The sequence below is a fragment of the Phytophthora sojae genome (genome assembly GCF_000149755.1).
Source record: "Phytophthora sojae unplaced genomic scaffold PHYSOscaffold_6, whole genome shotgun sequence".
NCBI classification, from domain to species: domain Eukaryota; phylum Oomycota; class Peronosporomycetes; order Peronosporales; family Peronosporaceae; genus Phytophthora; species Phytophthora sojae.
In genome coordinates, this window is record NW_009258120.1 from 3,335,097 (window position 1) to 3,356,219 (window position 21,123).

General features: G+C 59.5%; 10 protein-coding genes across 10 annotated transcripts; 7 read left to right on the top strand and 3 right to left on the bottom strand.

Annotated features, from left to right (window-relative positions):
* Positions 1 to 26: 26 nt before the first annotated feature.
* On the bottom strand, positions 27 to 2,868 carry PHYSODRAFT_335627 (hypothetical protein; the record flags this gene model as incomplete). The annotated part of the gene is made up of 2 exons (XM_009533069.1): positions 27 to 45; positions 74 to 2,868. 2 exons carry the CDS (start codon positions 2,866 to 2,868, stop codon positions 27 to 29), a joined length of 2,814 nt encoding a protein of 937 aa, XP_009531364.1.
* A 154-nt stretch (positions 2,869 to 3,022) lies between these two features.
* Positions 3,023 to 3,611, top strand: PHYSODRAFT_335628 (hypothetical protein; the record flags this gene model as incomplete). The annotated part of the gene is made up of 4 exons (XM_009533070.1): positions 3,023 to 3,142; positions 3,216 to 3,257; positions 3,329 to 3,403; positions 3,480 to 3,611. 4 exons carry the CDS (start codon positions 3,023 to 3,025, stop codon positions 3,609 to 3,611), a joined length of 369 nt encoding a protein of 122 aa, XP_009531365.1.
* A 728-nt stretch (positions 3,612 to 4,339) lies between these two features.
* Positions 4,340 to 6,982, top strand: PHYSODRAFT_316871 (hypothetical protein; the record flags this gene model as incomplete). Its single annotated transcript, XM_009533071.1, has 2 exons — positions 4,340 to 6,481; positions 6,722 to 6,982. 2 exons carry the CDS (start codon positions 4,340 to 4,342, stop codon positions 6,980 to 6,982), a joined length of 2,403 nt encoding a protein of 800 aa, XP_009531366.1.
* A 1,423-nt stretch (positions 6,983 to 8,405) lies between these two features.
* On the top strand, positions 8,406 to 10,098 carry PHYSODRAFT_511464 (hypothetical protein; the record flags this gene model as incomplete). The annotated part of the gene is made up of 3 exons (XM_009533072.1): positions 8,406 to 8,537; positions 8,614 to 8,685; positions 8,749 to 10,098. 3 exons carry the CDS (start codon positions 8,406 to 8,408, stop codon positions 10,096 to 10,098), a joined length of 1,554 nt encoding a protein of 517 aa, XP_009531367.1.
* A 239-nt stretch (positions 10,099 to 10,337) lies between these two features.
* On the top strand, positions 10,338 to 10,978 carry PHYSODRAFT_256755 (hypothetical protein; the record flags this gene model as incomplete). The annotated part of the gene is made up of 2 exons (XM_009533073.1): positions 10,338 to 10,816; positions 10,891 to 10,978. 2 exons carry the CDS (start codon positions 10,338 to 10,340, stop codon positions 10,976 to 10,978), a joined length of 567 nt encoding a protein of 188 aa, XP_009531368.1.
* A 209-nt stretch (positions 10,979 to 11,187) lies between these two features.
* On the bottom strand, positions 11,188 to 11,917 carry PHYSODRAFT_512812 (hypothetical protein; the record flags this gene model as incomplete). Its single annotated transcript, XM_009533074.1, has 2 exons — positions 11,188 to 11,767; positions 11,865 to 11,917. The coding sequence occupies 2 exons, from the start codon at positions 11,915 to 11,917 to the stop codon at positions 11,188 to 11,190; spliced, it is 633 nt and encodes a 210-aa protein (XP_009531369.1).
* Positions 11,918 to 12,172: 255 nt separating this feature from the next.
* PHYSODRAFT_511885 (hypothetical protein) lies at positions 12,173 to 13,414 on the top strand (the record flags this gene model as incomplete). Its single annotated transcript, XM_009533075.1, has 2 exons — positions 12,173 to 12,276; positions 12,358 to 13,414. 2 exons carry the CDS (start codon positions 12,173 to 12,175, stop codon positions 13,412 to 13,414), a joined length of 1,161 nt encoding a protein of 386 aa, XP_009531370.1.
* A 460-nt stretch (positions 13,415 to 13,874) lies between these two features.
* Positions 13,875 to 15,685, bottom strand: PHYSODRAFT_562373 (hypothetical protein; the record flags this gene model as incomplete). The annotated part of the gene is made up of 1 exon (XM_009533076.1): positions 13,875 to 15,685. The coding sequence occupies one exon, from the start codon at positions 15,683 to 15,685 to the stop codon at positions 13,973 to 13,975; it is 1,713 nt and encodes a 570-aa protein (XP_009531371.1). The 3' UTR covers positions 13,875 to 13,972.
* A 1,749-nt stretch (positions 15,686 to 17,434) lies between these two features.
* Positions 17,435 to 19,927, top strand: PHYSODRAFT_335634 (hypothetical protein; the record flags this gene model as incomplete). The annotated part of the gene is made up of 3 exons (XM_009533077.1): positions 17,435 to 17,535; positions 17,775 to 18,336; positions 18,413 to 19,927. The coding sequence occupies 3 exons, from the start codon at positions 17,435 to 17,437 to the stop codon at positions 19,925 to 19,927; spliced, it is 2,178 nt and encodes a 725-aa protein (XP_009531372.1).
* A 697-nt stretch (positions 19,928 to 20,624) lies between these two features.
* PHYSODRAFT_256763 (hypothetical protein) lies at positions 20,625 to 21,089 on the top strand (the record flags this gene model as incomplete). Its single annotated transcript, XM_009533078.1, has 2 exons — positions 20,625 to 20,748; positions 20,815 to 21,089. Coding segments are annotated over 2 exons (399 nt in total), but the record flags the coding sequence as incomplete, so codon positions are not given.
* Positions 21,090 to 21,123: the final 34 nt, after the last annotated feature.

The following is a 21,123-nucleotide window of genomic DNA, read 5'->3' on the forward strand; positions in this document are numbered from 1 at the left end:
CGTCCGCCCGGCGCCGCCAGCTCCGCTCATATCGCCACCGGCAGGCTGCGTCGCAGCGCTCAACGCCACCGACTCCTCCGCCGCTTGCAGCTTCGTCTCGTACGCCTGCAGCCGCTCCTTGGACACCGACACCGCGCGTCCGGACCCCGTCGTGAACAGACTCGTCACCATCGTGGAGCTCCCGTCACGCCCGGCGCCGCCAGCTCCGCTCATATCGCCACCGGCAGGCTGCGTCGCAGCGCTCAACGCCACCGACTCCTCCGCCGCTTGCAGCTTCGTCTCGTACGCCTGCAGCCGCTCCTTGGACACCGACACCGCGCGTCCGGACCCCGTCGTGAACAGACTCGTCACCATCGTGGAGCTCCCGCCACGCCCGGCGCCGCCAGCTCCGCTCATATCGCCACCGGCAGGCTGCGTCGCAGCGCTCAACGCCACCGACTCCTCCGCCGCTTGCAGCTTCGTCTCGTACGCCTGCAGCCGCTCCTTGGACACCGACACCGCGCGTCCGGACCCCGTCGTGAACAGACTCGTCACCATCGTGGAGCTCCCGCCACGCCCGGCGCCGCCAGCTCCGCTCATATCGCCACCGGCAGGCTGCGTCGCAGCGCTCAACGCCACCGACTCCTCCGCCGCTTGCAGCTTCGTCTCGTACGCCTGCAGCCGCTCCTTGGACACCGACACCGCGCGTCCGGACCCCGTCGTGAACAGACTCGTCACCATCGTGGAGCTCCCGCCACGCCCGGCGCCGCCAGCTCCGCTCATATCGCCACCGGCAGGCTGCGTCGCAGCGCTCAACGCCACCGACTCCTCCGCCGCTTGCAGCTTCGTCTCGTACGCCTGCAGCCGCTCCTTGGACACCGACACCGCGCGTCCGGACCCCGTCGTGAACAGACTCGTCACCATCGTGGAGCTCCCGTCACGCCCGGCGCCGCCAGCTCCGCTCATATCGCCACCGGCAGGCTGCGTCGCAGCGCTCAACGCCACCGACTCCTCCGCCGCTTGCAGCTTCGTCTCGTACGCCTGCAGCCGCTCCTTGGACACCGACACCGCGCGTCCGGACCCCGTCGTGAACAGACTCGTCACCATCGTGGAGCTCCCGCCACGCCCGGCGCCGCCAGCTCCGCTCATATCGCCACCGGCAGGCTGCGTCGCAGCGCTCAACGCCACCGACTCCTCCGCCGCTTGCAGCTTCGTCTCGTACGCCTGCAGCCGCTCCTTGGACACCGACACCGCGCGTCCGGACCCCGTCGTGAACAGACTCGTCACCATCGTGGAGCTCCCGTCACGCCCGGCGCCGCCAGCTCCGCTCATATCGCCACCGGCAGGCTGCGTCGCAGCGCTCAACGCCACCGACTCCTCCGCCGCTTGCAGCTTCGTCTCGTACGCCTGCAGCCGCTCCTTGGACACCGACACCGCGCGTCCGGACCCCGTCGTGAACAGACTCGTCACCATCGTGGAGCTCCCGCCACGCCCGGCGCCGCCAGCTCCGCTCATATCGCCACCGGCAGGCTGCGTCGCAGCGCTCAACGCCACCGACTCCTCCGCCGCTTGCAGCTTCGTCTCGTACGCCTGCAGCCGCTCCTTGGACACCGACACCGCGCGTCCGGACCCCGTCGTGAACAGACTCGTCACCATCGTGGAGCTCCCGTCACGCCCGGCGCCGCCAGCTCCGCTCATATCGCCACCGGCAGGCTGCGTCGCAGCGCTCAACGCCACCGACTCCTCCGCCGCTTGCAGCTTCGTCTCGTACGCCTGCAGCCGCTCCTTGGACACCGACACCGCGCGTCCGGACCCCGTCGTGAACAGACTCGTCACCATCGTGGAGCTCCCGTCACGCCCGGCGCCGCCAGCTCCGCTCATATCGCCACCGGCAGGCTGCGTCGCAGCGCTCAACGCCACCGACTCCTCCGCCGCTTGCAGCTTCGTCTCGTACGCCTGCAGCCGCTCCTTGGACACCGACACCGCGCGTCCGGACCCCGTCGTGAACAGACTCGTCACCATCGTGGAGCTCCCGCCACGCCCGGCGCCGCCAGCTCCGCTCATATCGCCACCGGCAGGCTGCGTCGCAGCGCTCAACGCCACCGACTCCTCCGCCGCTTGCAGCTTCGTCTCGTACGCCTGCAGCCGCTCCTTGGACACCGACACCGCGCGTCCGGACCCCGTCGTGAACAGACTCGTCACCATCGTGGAGCTCCCGCCACGCCCGGCGCCGCCAGCTCCGCTCATATCGCCACCGGCAGGCTGCGTCGCAGCGCTCAACGCCACCGACTCCTCCGCCGCTTGCAGCTTCGTCTCGTACGCCTGCAGCCGCTCCTTGGACACCGACACCGCGCGTCCGGACCCCGTCGTGAACAGACTCGTCACCATCGTGGAGCTCCCGCCACGCCCGGCGCCGCCAGCTCCGCTCATATCGCCACCGGCAGGCTGCGTCGCAGCGCTCAACGCCACCGACTCCTCCACTTCATTTTCTTGCGCAATCTTCCCATTTTCACTCATCTGCGTCGACGTCGCAGCCGCTAAGAAATCGCTGGCGCTGGCGTCCACCACTAGCGACGCTTCTGCACTCGCCGTCAGGCTCCAGGTCTCGCTGCTCTGCGTGAAGCCGCTCAAGGGCGGACTAGGAGGATCCGCCCTCGCCGACTGCGACGCGCCTGTGCGCCGGCGCTTCCTGCTGGGGCTGCGCGCGGCGCCTCTGTTCCTCGTCGCCCTCCGGCGGCTGCGCGCGTGCTCCGCGTCCTCCAGCGACAGGCGCGCGACCTTCTCGTCCTGGAACATGAGGATCTGCATGGCCGTGTCGAAGTCCTGCTCGAACACCAGCAGCTCATCGAACGCCGCCCGCAGAGCGGCAGCGCCGCCGGCCGCCTCCATTCTGCCGCGCTAATTGACCTATGCTGCGGCAACTTTTTGGCGCCTTACCGGTTCATAACCGATACGCAGCTGTGCTTAACAGCTGTGCCACATACTTAACCGTTATTCGTCGCGTTATCTAACTAGATCGAAGAGGCGCAGAAGCCGTAACGAGATGCCGCAGCCTGTGCTTGACCTGGGGCTGCTGACTGCGGCTAGCAAGGATGCAGCTGTGGGCAGGGGCGAGGAGAGCAAGTTCGACGATGTCATGGCGCTGCAAGAAGAGCCTATCAAGGTACGATGGAGATAAGTGGTACATGTACATGCACGCGGGCTCGGCCGTACTAACGAGGTGGTCGATCGAGTAGATCACTTTCCTGCTCCCAGACGACTCGACGGTGACGAACGAGGTAAGGGGCTTCAAAGTCATCGGCCGTCGCTGTGTGGACGTGCTGAGGTGTTGTTTGTTGGGCTCGTCCAGTTCAAGAAAGGTCACACCATTGCCGTGCTGAAGGCCTTCCTCGAGGACGAGTACGACCTCAAGCAGGAGCAAACGGTGAGGGCAGTTGCATGTTGCACGAAGGGTTCTTGTTGGGGTAAGTTAGTTGCTGACACGTGCACTGTACGAGCAGCAACTTTGCCTGAACGGGGCCACGCTGCTGGACCCGTTCTCCTTGACGGACTTCCCGTGCGTCTTGGAAGCGTCGGCGATCGACATCCAGGTGAGGCGCAGCGGCTCCGGCGACGCCAAGAGCAGGAAGTGAAGCAAACAACAAAGATGGAGCTGGTGGTACGAAAAAAAAACTGGTCGAATTGTCTATGCTAGATACAGACTTATAATAGTTTGCATTGGATCCTTTCCAGTTTTGTTTGATTTTTCGAGCTCGATGTACAACGTTTTGAACGTCTAAGACCTCAAGCAACAACCACGATGTTGTATAAATGCCCCTCGGGCACAGTGATCGCGCAAAAATATGTGTTTTGGCTCACTCATCTTATGCGGCAGTGCTCAGTGAGTACGTGGAGGCCACGTGCACAGCAATTGCTTCGGTCAACGAAATCCGACACATCGTTACTACGCTGGTCTGTTGAACAGCGTCTGGCTTCGGTCGTGACGAATGTATCGGATACCACAGACGCAACCCATGCCAGCACAAAATCCTTGGGCTCACCATTGAGTTGGCTCGGCAAATTTTGTGAAACGCCACCCGCGCCATGCACTGCAGCCTGCTTTCAGAAAACGCACCCAGTCGCTGAAACTTGCTGCAGCATATTTTTGCTGTCCGTGCCTGCTCGAGCTGCTCGTCCACAGACCTGTGCGGGTACATATGGGTTCGCCCAGCAACGGCTTCAAGCACATGCCTTCCCGCCGTCTTCCGGGGATTCAGGGTCTCGTTCCGCTAGCTACAATAGCTGTGCCTCCCTCGCCTCCATTCCCGAATCCTCTCTGTCCAAGCCTCATTGATCAGCTCTCACTTCTCGCGGCCGAAGCATGCGCCTCCGAGGCTTCAATCTGTGGACTGGAGCACTGTTGGCTCTAGCGGCCCACATCGCTGCGGCTCAAACCTACGATGCCATCGTGGTGGGCAGTGGGCCCGGTGGTCTCGTGGCGGCCGAGTACTTGTCGAGGGACCCGACCGTCTCCGTGTTGATCCTCGAAGCTGGTCCGAAGTCTCTGGCTGCCACTGGCGGAACCGACAGCCCCAGCTACGCCCAGGGCAGCGGCCTGACCAAGTTTGATATCCCTGGTGAATTCGACAACACCATCTACAACGCGGCTAATGAGCAGTACCGAGTGGACTGGATCACCGACGCCTACATGTGGCTCGGTAAGCTTGTAGGTGGGTGCTCGTCCATCAACGCCGCGCTCTACTTCCGTCCGCCGGACGCGTACGTCACGCAGACCCAGTGGCCATTTTCAGCGGCTCAAATGGTCGCCAAGATGGATGAGAACGAGCAGCTCCACGGCCACACGGACAAGCCTTCGAGTAACGGCGTCTGGTACACGCAGGAAGGATACAACATCGTCTCGAAGGCGCTGCTGGCGAAGGGATACGCGGAGCGTACCATCAACGACGCTAGTGCCCGCAACAGCAAGAGCAAGACGTTCGGTCACGCCCCGTTCACCTTCAAGAACGGCAAGCGCGACACTCCTGCCGCTGCTTTCTGGGGAGCGATGAGCTCTCGAAGCAACGTAAAGCTCCTCACCGGAGCCAAAGTCGATTATCTTCTCCGTGCTGCGGGTGGCAAGGCCACTGGCGTCGTCTACAACGGCGGGACCCAAGCGCTTCTGTCGGCTCGAGGCACGGTGCTCATGGCTGCCGGAGCGCTGAGTACGCCCAAGGTTTTGATTCAGAGCGGCATTGGTCCTGCCTCTCAGCTCAATCTTCTAAACGGCCGCAATGGCTTCGCTGGAGTCTCCCAAGCGGCTGGCTGGGTCACGAATGCCAACGTGGGGCGGAACCTCTTCGACACGAATGTGGTGTTTGCCTCCTTCTCGCACCCACAGATGAGCTCGTTCCAGTTCAAGAACCGGCCGACTTCAGCGACAGATCAATACATGAGCAGCTTCTCAGGTCCGTGGACTAGCTCAGGCCCAACGCTGATCAGCTACGAGAACTACGATGTCCAAGGCCGCGCGTATGAGTTCCAGTCCACCGCGCTCACGACCGGATTCGGCGAGTTTTATAACCGCGGGGACGCCTTCACGCTCTCGCTGTACGTGAACAACCCTGAAGGTCGAGCGGCCTCGGGATTCGACAGCAATGGCAACTGGAAGGCTTTCAATGAAGGAAACGCGTACTTCGGCACTAGTCGCGACCTCGCTGCGATGCAGTCGTACGCGCAGAACGTCGTCAAGGCGATGGTGGCTCAAGGCGCCACCTTCCTGTCTGCTTCTGGGTCAGATGACACTACCGTCGCCAACTGGGTCCAGTCCTACGGCGCTCGGATCACTCACCACTTCGGCGGTAGCTGCTACGCGTCCAGCAATACCGCGGACTCAAACCGATGTGCCGATGAAAAGCTGCGCGTCATTGGCATGGCCAACGTGTTCGTGGCAGACGCGAGTGCCATGCGCGACGGTACTGTGGGTCCGTACAGCTTCATCATGTACATTGGTCGTGAGGCCGCTGACCAAGCCAAGAGCTACATAGCTGCCAACGGTAATGGTGGCGGCGGTGGTGGCAGCTCGAACTCCACCTGCTCGAGCTTTGAGAACGGCGTGGACTATCTGAACAACGATCTGAGCAATGCTCCGAGTTCAGCAGCTTCCGGATGCTGCGCTATTTGCTCGGCCACCTCGGGTTGCAAGGCGTTCACGTGGACCGACAACGCCGGAGGCACGTGCTGGCTCAAGTCCGGCAAGGGAAGTACCCAAAGCAAGAGCGGCGCCATTTCGGCTGTGCTTCAGACCTCGTCGACGTCTGGCTGCTCTACGGTTGAAGACAACACCGACTACACTGGAGCCGATGTCGGCAACAAGCCCAGCGCTTCTGTGGACGGGTGCTGCTCGATCTGCACGGCGACCAGCGGGTGCGGGGCCTACACGTGGACAGACTACAACGGCGGAACTTGCTGGTTGAAGAGCTCCAAGGGCTCCGGAGTTACCAAAAGCGGTGCCAAGTCTGCTGTGGTTAGTGGATCAACCGGGGGTGGCGGCGGCAATGGTGGTGGGGGTTCTACCTCTTCCTGCACTGCGATCGAAGAGGGCGTGGATTATACCGGCAACGACTTCGGCAGTGCGCTCAGCGGTACGGCTGAGGGTTGCTGTGCTGTTTGCCAGGCCAAGACTGGATGCAAGGCCTACACTTGGACGAACTACAATTCGGGTACGTGCTGGCTGAAGAGTGGCAAGAGCGGCACTACTAGCAAGAGCGGCGCTCGGTCAGCTCAAGTCAGCTCTTCTTCGACGGCCACGTGCACTATTGTGAACGACATCGACTACAAAGGCAATGATCTCTCTAGCACCCCCAGTGCTCCCAGTGGAACTGGTGCTGGTTGCTGCGATATTTGCCGTGCGACGTCAGGATGCAAGGCGTTCACGTGGACCACTCAGAGCGGAGGAACCTGCTGGCTCAAGTCTGCGCAAGGGACCAGCTCGCCCCTTGTCGGCGCTGTATCCGGAGCCATCTAACTTCCATCAGCTCCAGCCAAGACCTTCTTTCTACTTACATGTAAATGTTGGAGAGGACTTGTTCTCCCACTCATCAGGCACTAGCAAAATGATAAATGTATGATCTTGGTGTATCTTCAGAACGGGTGCCGAGATCAATAGTGAATCCGATTCGACAGATCTAAACGGAAATGACAAAGAACAGTAAAGACCCAACGCTACTGTCGCTGCTCGACAACGCCGAGTATAGGGCGCGCTGCTGTCACTGATAGGCGCCATGTATCAACGCTCTGTCGCCGCACCGACCAGTCCGAGTTTCGCGAGCAAATGTTTGAATGACGAAGCTGGATCTAAGTGACGCGAGACAGAAAAACATTTCGAGACTTGGACGACTGATGCAAGTGAGGGCACTGGTGCTGCCACCCGAACCAACGAAGATTTATTCGTCAGAGCTGAAGTGTCTGCGATTGATTCGCCGTCTCTGGGGCAAATAACGTGCCCGAAGTCGATTTCTCTGACACTCTCGGGGGAGTACCCTGGAGTCCAGGAATGGACTTTGTCCACAGAAACCCTCACCTTCTAGAGCATGTCACCTGGAACCCCTTGGCAACACTGCGCTTGATCTTGGTTGGTGGTGGATGCTCAGCTCCAGAATCTTCACTTCGAAATTGCGCCCTAGCCTGGACGGACTCATGATTGTAGATTTTACCAGGAGAGCGAGTCCCTTGGCGCTTTGGCCGCGGTGCAATCAACAGAAACATGAAGCGCCTGGACATCCAAGGCGTAGAAATCGATAACATCGAGTTTGTGCGGTATGTGCCCGACCTCGAAGTGCTGCAAATTGACAACTTCCTTGCAGTAGTTATTCACGTGCTACCCCATGGTCACACGGACGATTGAACGCCCACGCACTGAGTCTGTGTTTTATCGCAACGGGTATAGGCGCGCTGACCGAATAGAACAACGGTGCCTACGCGTTGTAGTACGACAGCGCGAAACATAGATTGCTTGGAACTTCATTCAAATGCTGCTGCTAGCTCATTATTAGTCCTTAAACTACACAGTTTGAAGTTTTTAAGGTAGATGACAATCGGGTAATCCGCTCGAGGTGAACTGGGCTTCATGTACGCCTGGAAGATTGGAGTCCCTAGCCCAGTTTTTTTTTATCGGTGGAGCGCGGGGGTAGAACTTCAATTTGAAACTGTTAATTCGATAATCGAAACCGCAAAATGGATACCTTTTCACTTGCAGGTGCGTCTAGCGATGCGCCTTCAGTTCCAACTCATTTCCAATTTCTCCCCCAAAACCCCCAAGCTCCACTCCTTCCAGCAGCATGCAGTCACCGCTGCCTTTTCTGAGCTCTTGGATTTTTGATGAACCTCTGTCCATGAGCATGAACATGAAGTTCCTGTTCACGGTCGCCACCGCGAGGCTGCTGGTGAAGATGGCAACGTCATTGCATCACAAACTGCGTATTGCGCGTGGGTTGGCACCTCTAAGCGGGCCCCCAGGGGTTTGGCTACTTGGCAACATGCCAGCGTACATCAAGAACCGCGACCGCATGTACCATTTCTTGGTAAGTATTGAGCATTTTGTCGCTAGTCGATTCAATGCTGGAGTCTAATGATGTTTTGTGTTTTGTTGCAAACCAGGAGGATCTGCTTAAGCAGCATGGCGGTCGAATGAAGATGCCGTGGCACCTTTTCTTCGATGGAGCCATCTACGTGCGTAACTTGTTGCATTGGCTACGGCGCGGTTGTGTGTTCTAATTGGCGTTTGCTACTTAGATCACGGACCCGAAGGACGTCCAGCACATCTTGTCGACCAATTTCGACAATTACGTGAAGCCTCAGGGGTTTCTGGATGCCTTTCAAGAGATCTTCGAGAACTCGTTCTTCGCTGTGAATCACCACGCCCAGGCTCCGGATGGAGGTGCTGGTTGGCGACTGCAACGCAAAGTGGCGGCGAAAGTGTTCACCACCGCCAACTTCCGCATCTTCACCGAACAAGTATTTGCCAGACACGCAGAGGAGACGCTATTGGCAGCACAAGCCGAAGCGACTGAGTCGAGAGCTCGAGAGGATCCTGACGAGCGCTTCTGCTGCGATATGCAGGAGATCAGTGCCAAGTACACGCTGAACTCCATCTTCGATGTCGCCTTTGGTCTCCCTCTGAGCGAGATTGAGGGGACGGAAAACTTTGCGGAGCACATGGGGTTCGTGAACACGCACTGCGCACAGAGGCTCTTTGTCAAACAGTACTACAAGCTGCTTCGATGGGTCATGCCCAGTGAGCGAGAGCTACGACGTCGCACGCGTGAGATTCGGGCAGTCGCTGACACCGTCTTGCTTCGTCGTCTACAAGAATCTCAAGAGAAAATCAACGCACGGTCAGATCTGCTGTCACTTTTCATCCGCAAGGCTCGGGAGCTTGCTTTCGAAAGCACCAAAGACCAGAAGGTTGACGCTGCGTCTTTGTTGGGGCCTAAAACGCTGCGGTCCATCCTCTTGACGTTCGTCTTTGCTGGCCGAGATACGACAGCTGAGTGCCTCACCTACAGCTTCTACGCGATCGCTCGGCACCCGCGAGTCCAGAAGCAAATTGTGGAGGAGCTGGAGTCGACCAAGGAGAACACTGGGTCGACTCACGCAACTTTCACGTTTGATCAAGTGAAAGAGATGAAATACCTCGAAGCCGTCGTGTACGAAGCCGTTCGATTGTACCCAGCACTACCCTTCAACGTCAAGAACGCTGTGAAGGACGACTACCTTCCCGACGGCACCTTCGTCCCTGCAGGCGTCGACGTCGTCTACAGTCCGTGGTTCATGGGTCGCAACGGCGAGCTTTGGGGCAATGATCCGCTCGAATTCCGCCCTGAACGCTGGCTGGAGATGCCCAAGCGCCCGAGCGCGTACGAATTTCCTGCCTTTCAAGCTGGTCCGCGGGTGTGCTTGGGCATGGGCATGGCCGTGTTGGAGGCCAAGCTCTTCCTCGCCACCACACTCAGTCGTTTTCACGTAGCCATCGCACCTGGCGAGAAGCAGGAGCGAGGCTACGTGCTGAAATCGGGACTCTTCATGGACGGCGGTCTGCCGCTGCAGATGACCCCACGACCTCAGTCTGCAGCATCAGCTTAGGACTGCTTAACCTCCGGATTGTCGACAACATAATTCATTTCATTCACTGCCTGCAATAATGGTAAGGTCGTCTCACCACTTCAACATGAGCGTGAGCCTTGACATAGCTCCCTAAAATTAGCGGACTTTGGTGTCGTTTCTTGGCGGGGTTTCGACGCGCAGGGGCCTGGGTCGAGAGCCATAAACAGATAAACAAACTTCTCGCTCACAGGACGCGATCGTCTCTAGGAACGGAAGGAATGGGGCTCTTCAAGCTGCTGGCGAGTGCGTTGGGCATCAAGAAGACCCAGGTCCGCATCCTCGTGGTGGGGCTGGACAACAGCGGCAAGACGACGCTCGTGAACCACCTCAAGCCCAAGAAGAGCCAGGCGCGCGAGGTCGTCCCGACCATCGGCTTCCAGGTGGAGGAGTTCACCAAGTCCAACCTCAACTTCACCGTGTTCGACATGTCCGGCCAAAGCCGCTACCGGAGCTTGTGGGAGAACTACTACAGCGACGTCCAGGCCATCATCTACGTGCTAGACTCCACGGACACCATCCGCATGTGCGTGGCCAAGGATGAGCTCGAGCAGCTCGTGGAGCACAAGGAGCTGGCGTCCAAGAAAGTCCCCATCCTCTTCTTTGCCAACAAGATGGACCTGCCCAACGCGCTCACACCCGTCGAGTGCATGCAGCTGCTGGAACTCGACAACCTTGGCAGCAAATCCTGGCACATTACGTACGTGACCGAAGTCATGCTCTTGAACGCCATACGCAAGGTAACCATTTTTGTATCTTGTTATGCACGCGCAGGGCAAGCAATGCGGTAACCGGGCGTGGAGTGGAAGAAGGCATCGAGTGGCTCGCAGACCAGTTCGCCAAGGGGAAGTCCCGGAAGTGAGTCAACGCACCAGCACAGAACAATATTTTCAGCCACAATGCTTCTGCTAGAGAGTAGCTAGAGCCTTTGACAACCCAATGTATTGCACTTCAACCCTGGTTCGTTCGTGTGCATCGAGTAAGGCAAAGCTAATAGATTAGGGTGACCTAGGAGAGTAAACTTGTAGAGCCTATAGTTGATCCGATCTAGGCAACAAATTGCCTACGCGTCTACATCGACTGCTCAGCCGGCGCAGGGGGCGCCCTCTGCTGCTCGTTGGACGTGGCATTGTTGGCCTTGGGCACGGGCAGGAAGAGCTTGAACTCGGGCGGCAGCTCCTCCTCCGAGTAGAGGCGGTCGGAGAAGTAGATGCGGCGGATGCGGCAGTTGGCGTGGATCTGCACGCGCAGCGTCTCGATGTAGTTGGTGCCGTAAGCGCGCCGCGTGAAGTCCGAGAGGTTGAACTGGATCTGGTTCCAGCCTTCGTCGAGCCGCATGGGCATGGTGCAGATGAAGGGCTTGACCCGCGTGGAGCTCTGGTAGTTGCTCGCGCGGAAGCGGCGGCGCACGTTCTTGTCGTCCAGCACCTGCACCTCGAAGGTGAAGTACTTCTTGAGGTTCTTGATGATCATGACGAGGAACGGCAGCTTGATGCCCAGCGTCTTGGCCGGTTGCGCCGGGCACGTGATGAAGTTGGTGCTGACGTTCGTGCCCATGATCTCCAGCACCGACGACTGGATGTCCTGGTCCGTGATGCGCTTGATGTGGCCATTGCGCACCTGCTTGTCCCAGATCTGCAGCGGCTTGCTCCTGCAGCCAGCGTAGACACAAGAAGAGCATTGAGTCAACTTCTTCCTCCATATACAGCGCTGACGCACATAGGAGGGAGAGGCAGACAGAGACTCACCCGATGCTGTAGAGGATGGAAAGGAAGCCCGACTGGAAGGTGTTCTTGAACATGGCGCGGAAGAGCTCGTCGGCGTGCCGCAGCACGTTGGGAATATGCAGCCTCGGAGCCTTGGAGCGCGACGCCGCGGACTCCTCGGACGGTTATCGTTTTGTGCGTCGCTTCAAGGTCGCACTGGTGTGGACCACAACATATACGGTACATTGTGGCGGGTTTATTTGAAACGGGCCGACCCGCCACATCGAACTGTTTGTGGCATGTAGTCTAAGCCACATTGTGGCACAACCACTGGTGGTCATCGCCATCCCATGGCGTCCGCGGTGCGCGTGCTGCTCTCGTCGGAGCACGCGCCGTCCCCGGTGGCTGCTGCAAGACCTCCCAAGCGAAGGCGCCTAAATGAAGCAGCAAGCAGGTTACTCCACGTGGCGAAAGCGCCGACTGGAAATGCCGCAGCGCCCGACACAGAGATGGCAAGCGACGACGACGACGAAAGCCCCGGTTGTGTGTGCGCCGAGTGCGGCGATGCCTTCTCGTGTGCAGCAGAGCTAGTGGCACACAGCCAGGAGACGCGGCACCGGCCCTTTGCCTGCCGCCGCGAGGGCTGCTCCAAGCGCTACTCGAAGCGCGAGCACCTGACGCGGCACTTCGAGGCGGTGCACGTCCGCGGCTCGACGCAGACGCTGGAGGAGCGTAAACCCTTCAAGTGCGAGCTGTGCGAGGCCAGGTTCACGTACAACCACGGGCTGACGCGCCACACCAAGCGCTCGCACCGCAACGTGAACCGCCCGTTCGAGTGTTCCGAGTGCCTGAAGGTCTTCAAGAAGAAGAGCGAGCTGCAAGCACACTCGTACGCACACACGGGCGTACTCCCCTTCGAGTGCAAGGACTGTGGCGAGAGGTTTCTCAAGAGGTTCTTGCTGAACCGGCACCAGCGGACACACGCAGCCAACAGGGAGGCGGACACGCAGATCCTCGTGTGCGAGTGCGGCGAGATCTGCTTCGACGAGGACGAGCTCAAGATTCACAAGGAGGCGGAGCACGGCAGTGAAAAGGAACCGAGTGCTGCAGACAGCGACGCGGCCGCCACAAAGCAGCCCTCTACGCCTTCATCTGCCCACGTGTGCCTCGTGTGTGACCAGACGTTCAGCCGGAAGCAGTATCTGCGCGCTCACCTGCGAACCCATTTCGAGTCGCTGGACGACCGCAAGAAGTACGTGTGCCCCATGGCTGGATGTGACAAGGCCTACACGCGGTCGTCCAACCTCATGGCGCACTACAATGCGGTGCACGACGAGCGTAAGTCGAAGCGCTTCGCGTGTCCGCGTGAGGGCTGCTCGGCGCGGTTCGGCTACAAGACGGTGCTGAAGCACCACCTCCAGAGCATTCACGACAAGCCCAAGACACCGAAGCGACGCGAGCGCAAGTCCGCGGGCATTCTTGAACGTGCGCTCGGAGTGAACCAAGTGGGCGAGCAAGTGACGCGGACCATTGTGTTTGAGGCCAAGACACCGGATGGTGAAGAAGAGAAGGAGGCGGCAGGACAGTCGTAGCGCGACAGGTACACTTTGTAGAGAATATATTTTATTGAGATACGATAGACACTGCTGTCTTGGATGCCAGGCGATGACAATGCTTCGTGTTCATTGCAGACTTTGCTATGGTGACGCAACAGTTCTTCCGATCACGCACTTGAAAGCTCTGTTGCACCTGTAGACGTAGTATAGTAGACGTCTCAAACCTGTGTCTGATCACCGTGAAAGGTCAACAACAAGCATACAGTACGTACTCTGGTCATCACCATCGAGCTGGTAGACGTGGAGGCGACGTTCAGCCTGCAAAACTGTAGCAGTCTGCAACGCTTGCAAGAACTTGCGGCTGATCGATATCAAAGTTAGGCATCGTGTGCGTACAACTTGCCAGCGGGTGTCAATGGACAAGTATAATAGGATGCAGCTGATACCGACGTTGACTGCATAAAGGCCAGGACATCGAAACCACGCACGCGAGGGTAGTTTTCACAAAGGCTTCTTTGCTTTAGCTCGCTCGCGAGGTGTTGATGGCAGCTCTGTCGCCACGCTCTAGCCTCTCTCGCATACTACAGTACTAACTTACAACTTGGGGCCGAACGAGGAGTAGTCGGTGACGCCGGGCGACACGTACTTCTTGAAGTTGTCCACGAACATGCCGGCGAGCTTCTTGGCGGTGGCGTCGTACGCGGCCTTGTCGCTCCAGGCCTCACGCGGGTTCAGCACGTTCTCGGGGATGTCGCCGAGCTTCTTGGGCACACTGAAGCCGAAGTTGGGGTCCTCCGAGAACTCCGAGTCCTTGATGGAGCCGTCCAGGATGGCGTCAATGCAAGCGCGCGTGTCCTTGATGCTCATGCGCTTGCCCACACCGTAGCCGCCGCTGGTCCAGCCCGTGTTGACAAGGTACACGGACGTGTTGTGCTTCTGCAGCTTCTTCTGCAGCAGGTCAGCGTACTTGGTGGGGTGCAGCGGCAGGAAGGCAGCGCCGAAGCAGGCGCTGAACGTGGCCGTGGGCTCCGTCACGCCACGCTCCGTGCCGGCAACCTTGGCGGTGTAGCCAGACAGGAAGTGGTACATGGCCTGACCGTCGCTCAGCTTGGACACGGGCGGCAGCACACCGTAGGCGTCGCACGTGAGGAACACGATGTTGGACGGGTGGCCGCCGCTCGAGGTGGGCTCGTGGTTCGGGATGTGGTAGATGGGGTACGACACACGGCCGTTCTCCGTCTTGGACGTGTTGTAGAAGTCGGGCTCCTTAGTCTCGGCGTCCACGAACGTGTTCTCGAGCAGAGCGTCGCGCTTGATGGCGTTGTAGATGTCCGGCTCGTTCTCCTGGCTCAGGTTGATGGTCTTGGCGTAGCAGCCGCCCTCGAAGTTGAAGATGCCCTCGTCGTCCCAGCCGTGCTCGTCGTCACCGATGAGGTAACGCTGCGGGTCGGCGGAAAGAGTGGTCTTGCCCGTACCGGACAGACCGAAGAAGAGGGCGGTGTCGCCGTTCTTGCCCTTGTTGGCCGAGCAATGCATGGCCATGATGCCGTCGAGCGGCAGCCAGTAGTTCATCATGGAGAAGATGCCCTTCTTCATCTCACCACCGTACCACGTGCCACCAATGACAGCCACGTCCTTCTCAATGTTGAAGGCCACAAAGACCTCCGAGTTGAGGCCGTGCTTCTTGTAGTCCTTGTTGGTGACCTTGCAGGCGTTGACGATGGTGAAGTCGGGCTCGAAGTTCTCGATCTCCTCCTTGGTCTGCGGGCGCAGGAACATGTTGGTCACGAAGTGGTGCTGCCACGCGAGCTCCGTGATGAAGCGCACTTTCTTGCGCGACGCCGGGTTGGCGCCGGCGTAGCCGTCGAAGACGTACACCTTCTCGGCCGAGCTGTAGTGCTTGGTGACCGTCTCGTACAGCTCATCGAACACCTCGGCGCTCACAGGCTGGTTGATGTCGCCCCACCAAATGTTCTGGCTGGACGGGGCCTGGTCCACGATGTACTTGTCCTTGGGCGAGCGGCCCGTGAACTTGCCCGTGTCGATCGTGTACGTGCCGTTCTTGACGAACTGGCCCTCGCCGTTCTTCTCCTCGTGGGCGGCGATCTCGTCGTAGCTCAGGTTGCGGTGCACCTTGGTGTTGGCGTTCGTCACGCCGAACTTCTCGATGCCGAGCGACGCGGCCGTCGCGTTGGCGAACGTGCGCAGCGCGAAGGGCTTCGCGAAGGCGGCGGGCGTGGACTGCGCCATCTTGATGGCTCCGAGGCGCTGCACGCGCAGGCTGGCACGCAGGGCAGACGTGAACATCTTGCTTGAGCTTCTCGAGGGGCTTCGGCGGGACGCGGCAAATTGAGATGTGAGCCGCTCAAAGATATAAGGGCGCGGCTCTCGGAGCATGCTGACGTTGGGCGCCGTCCGTTTGGGCCAATGGTGGCGCGGCGTGCAGAAAAACGCGCGATGCAGGCTGGCGATTGGTCAAACGGAGAACTTCAACCATCGTGGCCAGCAGAGACCGGCCACGCACGACGCGCGCCGGGCTGCTGGCCATCGGTGCGCCAAGTTCGGCGGCGCGAAACATCGGCGCGTCACGGGCCGGACGTGCTGCAATTGCAGTTCCGGCCGCGCAAAGCGCAGGATGGCGCGACAACTGGGGCGCGGCGCCGGCTTTCGGGGCCCTAGGCGAGCCGGCCGGGCTCACGGTGAGCATGCGGCGCCGGGCCAGCCGCTGGCCCGCTTGCTCGCCGCCCGCAAAGCGTGACAGCGCCACCGTCGACACGCCACTCTGGCGCGCGTCTATTGCAGCGCCGAGCGGATTTGAAAGCCTCCAGCTTCAGCCTCTGCTTCAGCTTTGATACATTTTGCCTTCTGAACTTCCGCTCCGTCACATGCGAAAGTGTCCGCACTGCAGTTTCCCCCGCAGACAAGCTCTCGACGGTCGACTCCTTCTGTCTGGGGGCTCCGAGGGCGAGTCAAGCATCGGCATCGCGTCTGCCCGCTTGTTAAAGGTGAACACGTGGAGGCATCCCGCCAAGCAGAAATGGCTGCAGACGCAAAGATACGCTCGCGAGCCGCGCTCCAAGCACCAGCCTCGTGACCAGGAGATTTTGCGCACCGAGTCTCTACGCTGCGCACGATCCCCTGCTGCCTCCAGGGCCTCATCAGATTGATTGTTCCGCTCGCGGGGAGCGCCACAAGAGCGTGCTGCGCGGCAGCGTGGTCACCACGTTCCATCCCGCCGTCGATCGCAGTATCCGACAAGCTGGTCTGCGCGGAGTGCTCGTTGTTCCAGCCTGGAACTTCCGACATCAAGCTTACACCTTCTAGTCTAGACAGGTCCATTGACGATCAGAATGGTGAAAGCCTGGACTGGAAGGCCGGAGTGGCGGGGTTGCAATAGCAACAAGGATCGTCATGAGGTGCGGCGCAAGTATGAAGGACCCCTGCTCGAAACTCTTGCAGCGATTGCCGAACGCGTCAACGGTGGAAAAGACGCTTGCAGGGCCATCGGACCGAACGGGCGGCTTTCGCGCTGTACCGGAACGTATTTCCGCGCAGTGTACTTCCTGTTGTCAAAGCAGTGCAGTACTTGCAGTGCATGAACTACGAATAACTCCTTGAGCGTGCTGCACTCGGAAGTATGATGTTTTGATACGGTAAATGTGGCGGCAAGCATGAGCTTTTCACCGCTTTCATTTGCGACTTTCGGTGCGGTCATGCCACTTCTGGCAAACCGGTTGCGCGCTGAATGCTCTGGTTGCATCTACTAGTAGCAACGTTTGCTACACAATATACTACAAGTAATTGGCATGTTGATTCGTGCTTGTGAGCGGGCTGGTTGCCCCGCTGGCGAGCAAACGAGCAAACTGCAGACGAAAGGCAACACGCACGTTGACAGTGGAGTTGAAGTTTACCGAACTGTACTGGTACATTACCAGTACTACTGAAATCACCGAAATGTGGTGTGTCGTACACACAAGATACTTTCGCGTCACATTTCTTGCCCGGCGGCGCTATTACTGTAGCCCTTCGCCGACGGCGCTAGACTCAGTGGCGGCCATGCTGCGCTTCCCGAGGGACCGCTTCCTCATTTGCCTTTGCGGTGTGTATTATGCAGCCTTCGCTTCTATCCGCTCACAAGTCCGCGGTCTCTACGGCGAGTACGTTCCCCTCTAGATACATTTCTTGCTCTTGCAGCACCAAGTATCTGCCGATTGGACGTCCCCCTCCCGAAGCAGCTTGCAATGCAGACTGTCTGACCGACTGATTTCCACCTCAAAAGACTCGGCAGCCGCAGCGCTCTAGCCGCCTCGACGCGGGGGTAGCCCGTGTATGAACTAACCGTCGATTGCTCACGTTTATGTCGTGTGTCTTTGTCGTGGCTCCGTTCATAAATCAGAGATGGCATCGAGCCCGTGGACGTCTTCCTCCGCGGCGTAAAGCACCAGTATGCAGGATCGCGCGACGCTTCGACACTCAAGTGGATCTTCAACAGATTCCCGACGCTTGTGTGGCTACATGAGCCGCTGCAGTGGAGCCCGAGCTTCTGCATGGAGGTGATTTGCCTGGTGGGCGTCACCGTGTCGGTGCTGGGCGTTCTACGGCCGGCGTGGCGCACTGCTGGACCGCTGGCGCTGCTGTGGTTCTGCTACTTGTCCATCGTGCAGTGCGGCCAGACCTTCATGCAATTTCAATGGGACTCGTTTCTGCTGGAGGTCGGCGTTCTGGCGGTGCTGCTAGCCCCGTGGTGGCAGCCGCACAACAAGACGGACAATATGTTCGAAACACCGGCGGCTGCGGTTTGGACGCTGCGCTTCCTGTTCTTCAAGTTCATGATCATGTCCGGCGCTGTCAAGATCCAGTCTCGCTGCCCTACATGGCTTGGGCTCACTGCGCTGGACTTCCATTTCGCGTCACAGCCTCTACCTCTACCTCTCGCTTGGTATGCACTGCAGGCTCCGGTAAGTTTATCATTAGCAGAGTAACCATTTTTTGATGGGGTCGTGGTATCTGACGACCTTTTGTACGTTAATGTAGCCGATTATCAACCGCCTTGCTGTAGCAGTAACACTGCTGATTGAAGGCCCCTGGACATTCTTCTTGCTCGCGCCTCATACCGCGTTGCGGAGGGTCGGTGCCATTCAGCAAATCGCGCTGCAGATTTCCATTATCCTGACGGGGAATTACAACTTCTTCAATCTCTTGACCATGGTTCTGGCGGGGGCTCTACTTGACATCGACAGCCACACCGCCAAGGACAAATATCGCTACGCAAAGTCAACGACAACCACGCACAAGTCATGGATTACTCGAGTGGAGTGGGCATGGTACACATTTCAGACGCACCCGGCCGTCACGAAAGCAGCTTTATTGGGCAGTCTCGGATTTTGCGTCTACACATGGCTGGAGGTCTTCGCAATGACGACTCAGGATGATCCGTTCAAGGAGCAGCATGGCTTCATGGAGCTACTGCTAGCTACAAGGATCCGATTGCTACCATCTGTGGAGGATACCCAGACATGGCTAGCGCTGATTTTGCCGCGTTGTGTGCTGCTCGCCGCTACCCTCGTCGTATGCTCAAGCTGCTGGCAACTTGTTCGCTCCACATCCCGACGGGACCGCAGCTTTAATGGCTCCAGGAAAAGGCTTGCTCTGCGATCCATGTACTTGCTGACGACGACGATGGCAAGCTTATGGGTCTTCACGAGCAGTGCGGCCACTCTGGCGGTGTTGGATCAGTCCTACCAGCACTCACTGCCGTCTTTTGCTGTCTCGGTGTACCGCTCGACGGAAAAGTACCGCATCACCAGCGCCTACGGGCTATTTCGCACCATGACGGGCGTGGGCACGGTTCAACTCGAGAATGGACAACGTTTCTCGGTGGTTGCTCGACCGGAGATCATATTGGAAGGCACGAAAGACGGCGGGCTGACATGGGAAGAATATCACTTCAAGTACAAGCCGTGCGACGTGAATGCCGCGCCGCGCTTGGTAGCTCCTTTCCACCCGCGACTGGATTGGCAGATGTGGTTCGCCGCACTGGGCGACTACCAAAGCGCACCGTGGCTTGTGCATCTCGTGACCAAACTCTTGGAAGGCTCCCCAGGCGTGAAGGAGCTGCTCGACTCGACTCGCGACCCGTTTCCGGACGCCCCACCGGACGCCATTCGAGCGCAGCTCTACTACTACGACTTCACGCGCCTGAACACGTCGTGGAACCAAGCTCTCCCGACGTCCAGGATCCTGGACAACAGCAGCGACCCACAGTGGTGGACGAGGACCTATGTGAGGGAGTACTTGCCAGCGCTGGAGCGTGGGAACCCGTCGCTCGCAGCGTTTGTGCAGCAGCACTGGCCGCAGGAGCCCACCCCAGTTCCCAAGCTTTCGCCGACGGTCTCAGCTACGCGTCAGTGGATCGACCAGGTGCTGCAGTGGCTGTGCAGATCCCCGTGGTCGCCCGTGGGTCTCGCGGCCGGCATCATGATTGCCCTGTCCGGTGTTGCAACACTGTTCCGCTGCAGCAGTGAAACAGCCAAGTTGAAGCTCGATTAATGCGCCGCGGTGATTGGACGAGATCTGGATCGCAATTGTAACCAATGGAGACGGGATCGGGCGATGATTGGGGGATATTACGGCGGACCTCGGGGAGGGATGACCCACCCGACACCGCGGCCAGTGCCACCTGTTCCCCCGACCGCAATGGGGCTCCGTCAGGCGCCAAGGGCCCGCAAGCATGGTCGTCGATGAGTCAGCGCGGGGCTCGTTTATCGCACTTGGCCTAGTCGATCTGCCGCCCGCGAGTTACCCGCTGCATCGGGACGCCGGCAGCGATCTTCATTCAGGCTCTCTTGCCCCCAGTATGGTCGCTCCGGGTCAAAGAAACGGCACCGACGGGGAGCGGAAGATGTCGCCCTTCCTGGCGCGGCCCTTGGACCCCGAGGTTTTTATGCGGAAAAACCTCGAGCGCCCTGCGACCAATCTCTCGGCGGACGCGTGGGCGCTCGGCCGCCGGCGCTCTTCGCGTGTCATTTCTGCGGAAGAAACGGAGACAAGAGGTGAGCGAGCGAGCGTGGCGAGATGATGGGGATGTGGGGGCGGCAGCTGTAGACCAGGACGCCCTGCGTTGGCGGATGCTGTGGATCGGTTGCTGCTGCCGCCTCTGGTGCTGGACTGAGCTATGTTGGACGAGGCGACTGACGCGACGGCGTATCTTTTTCCTTTTTGTTGTGTTCCGTTTGGATCCCGCAGTGAAGAATGGAGGCTGCTGACCAGCGCAAGTGCCACAACTGCGGCCAGACCGGCCACCTGCGTCGCGACTGCCCCGAGGCCCCGTCCCAGGAGGGATTCAGCGGCTACGGCGGCCCGTGCTTCGGCTGCGGCAAGGTCGGCCACCTGAAGCGCGACTGCCCCACGAGCACCGGCGGCCGCGCCTGCCACAACTGCGGCCAGGTGGGCCACATCCGCCGCGACTGCCCCGAGGACGTGCAGCCCCCCAAGTGCCACAACTGCGGTGAGACCGGCCACCTGCGCCGCGACTGCCCCCAGGAGCTGCGCGAGTCGCGCAAGTGCCACCACTGCGGCCAGAGCGGCCACCTGCGTCGCGACTGCCCCGATGACAACGGCCCGAGCGAGGACAAGTGCTACCAGTGCGGCGAGACCGGCCACTGGGCCCGCAACTGCCCCGGCGCCAAGGCCTAAGCACCCGACGCCGTGAAGGATCCAACTGCGAGAGAGGAGGGAGGGAGCGA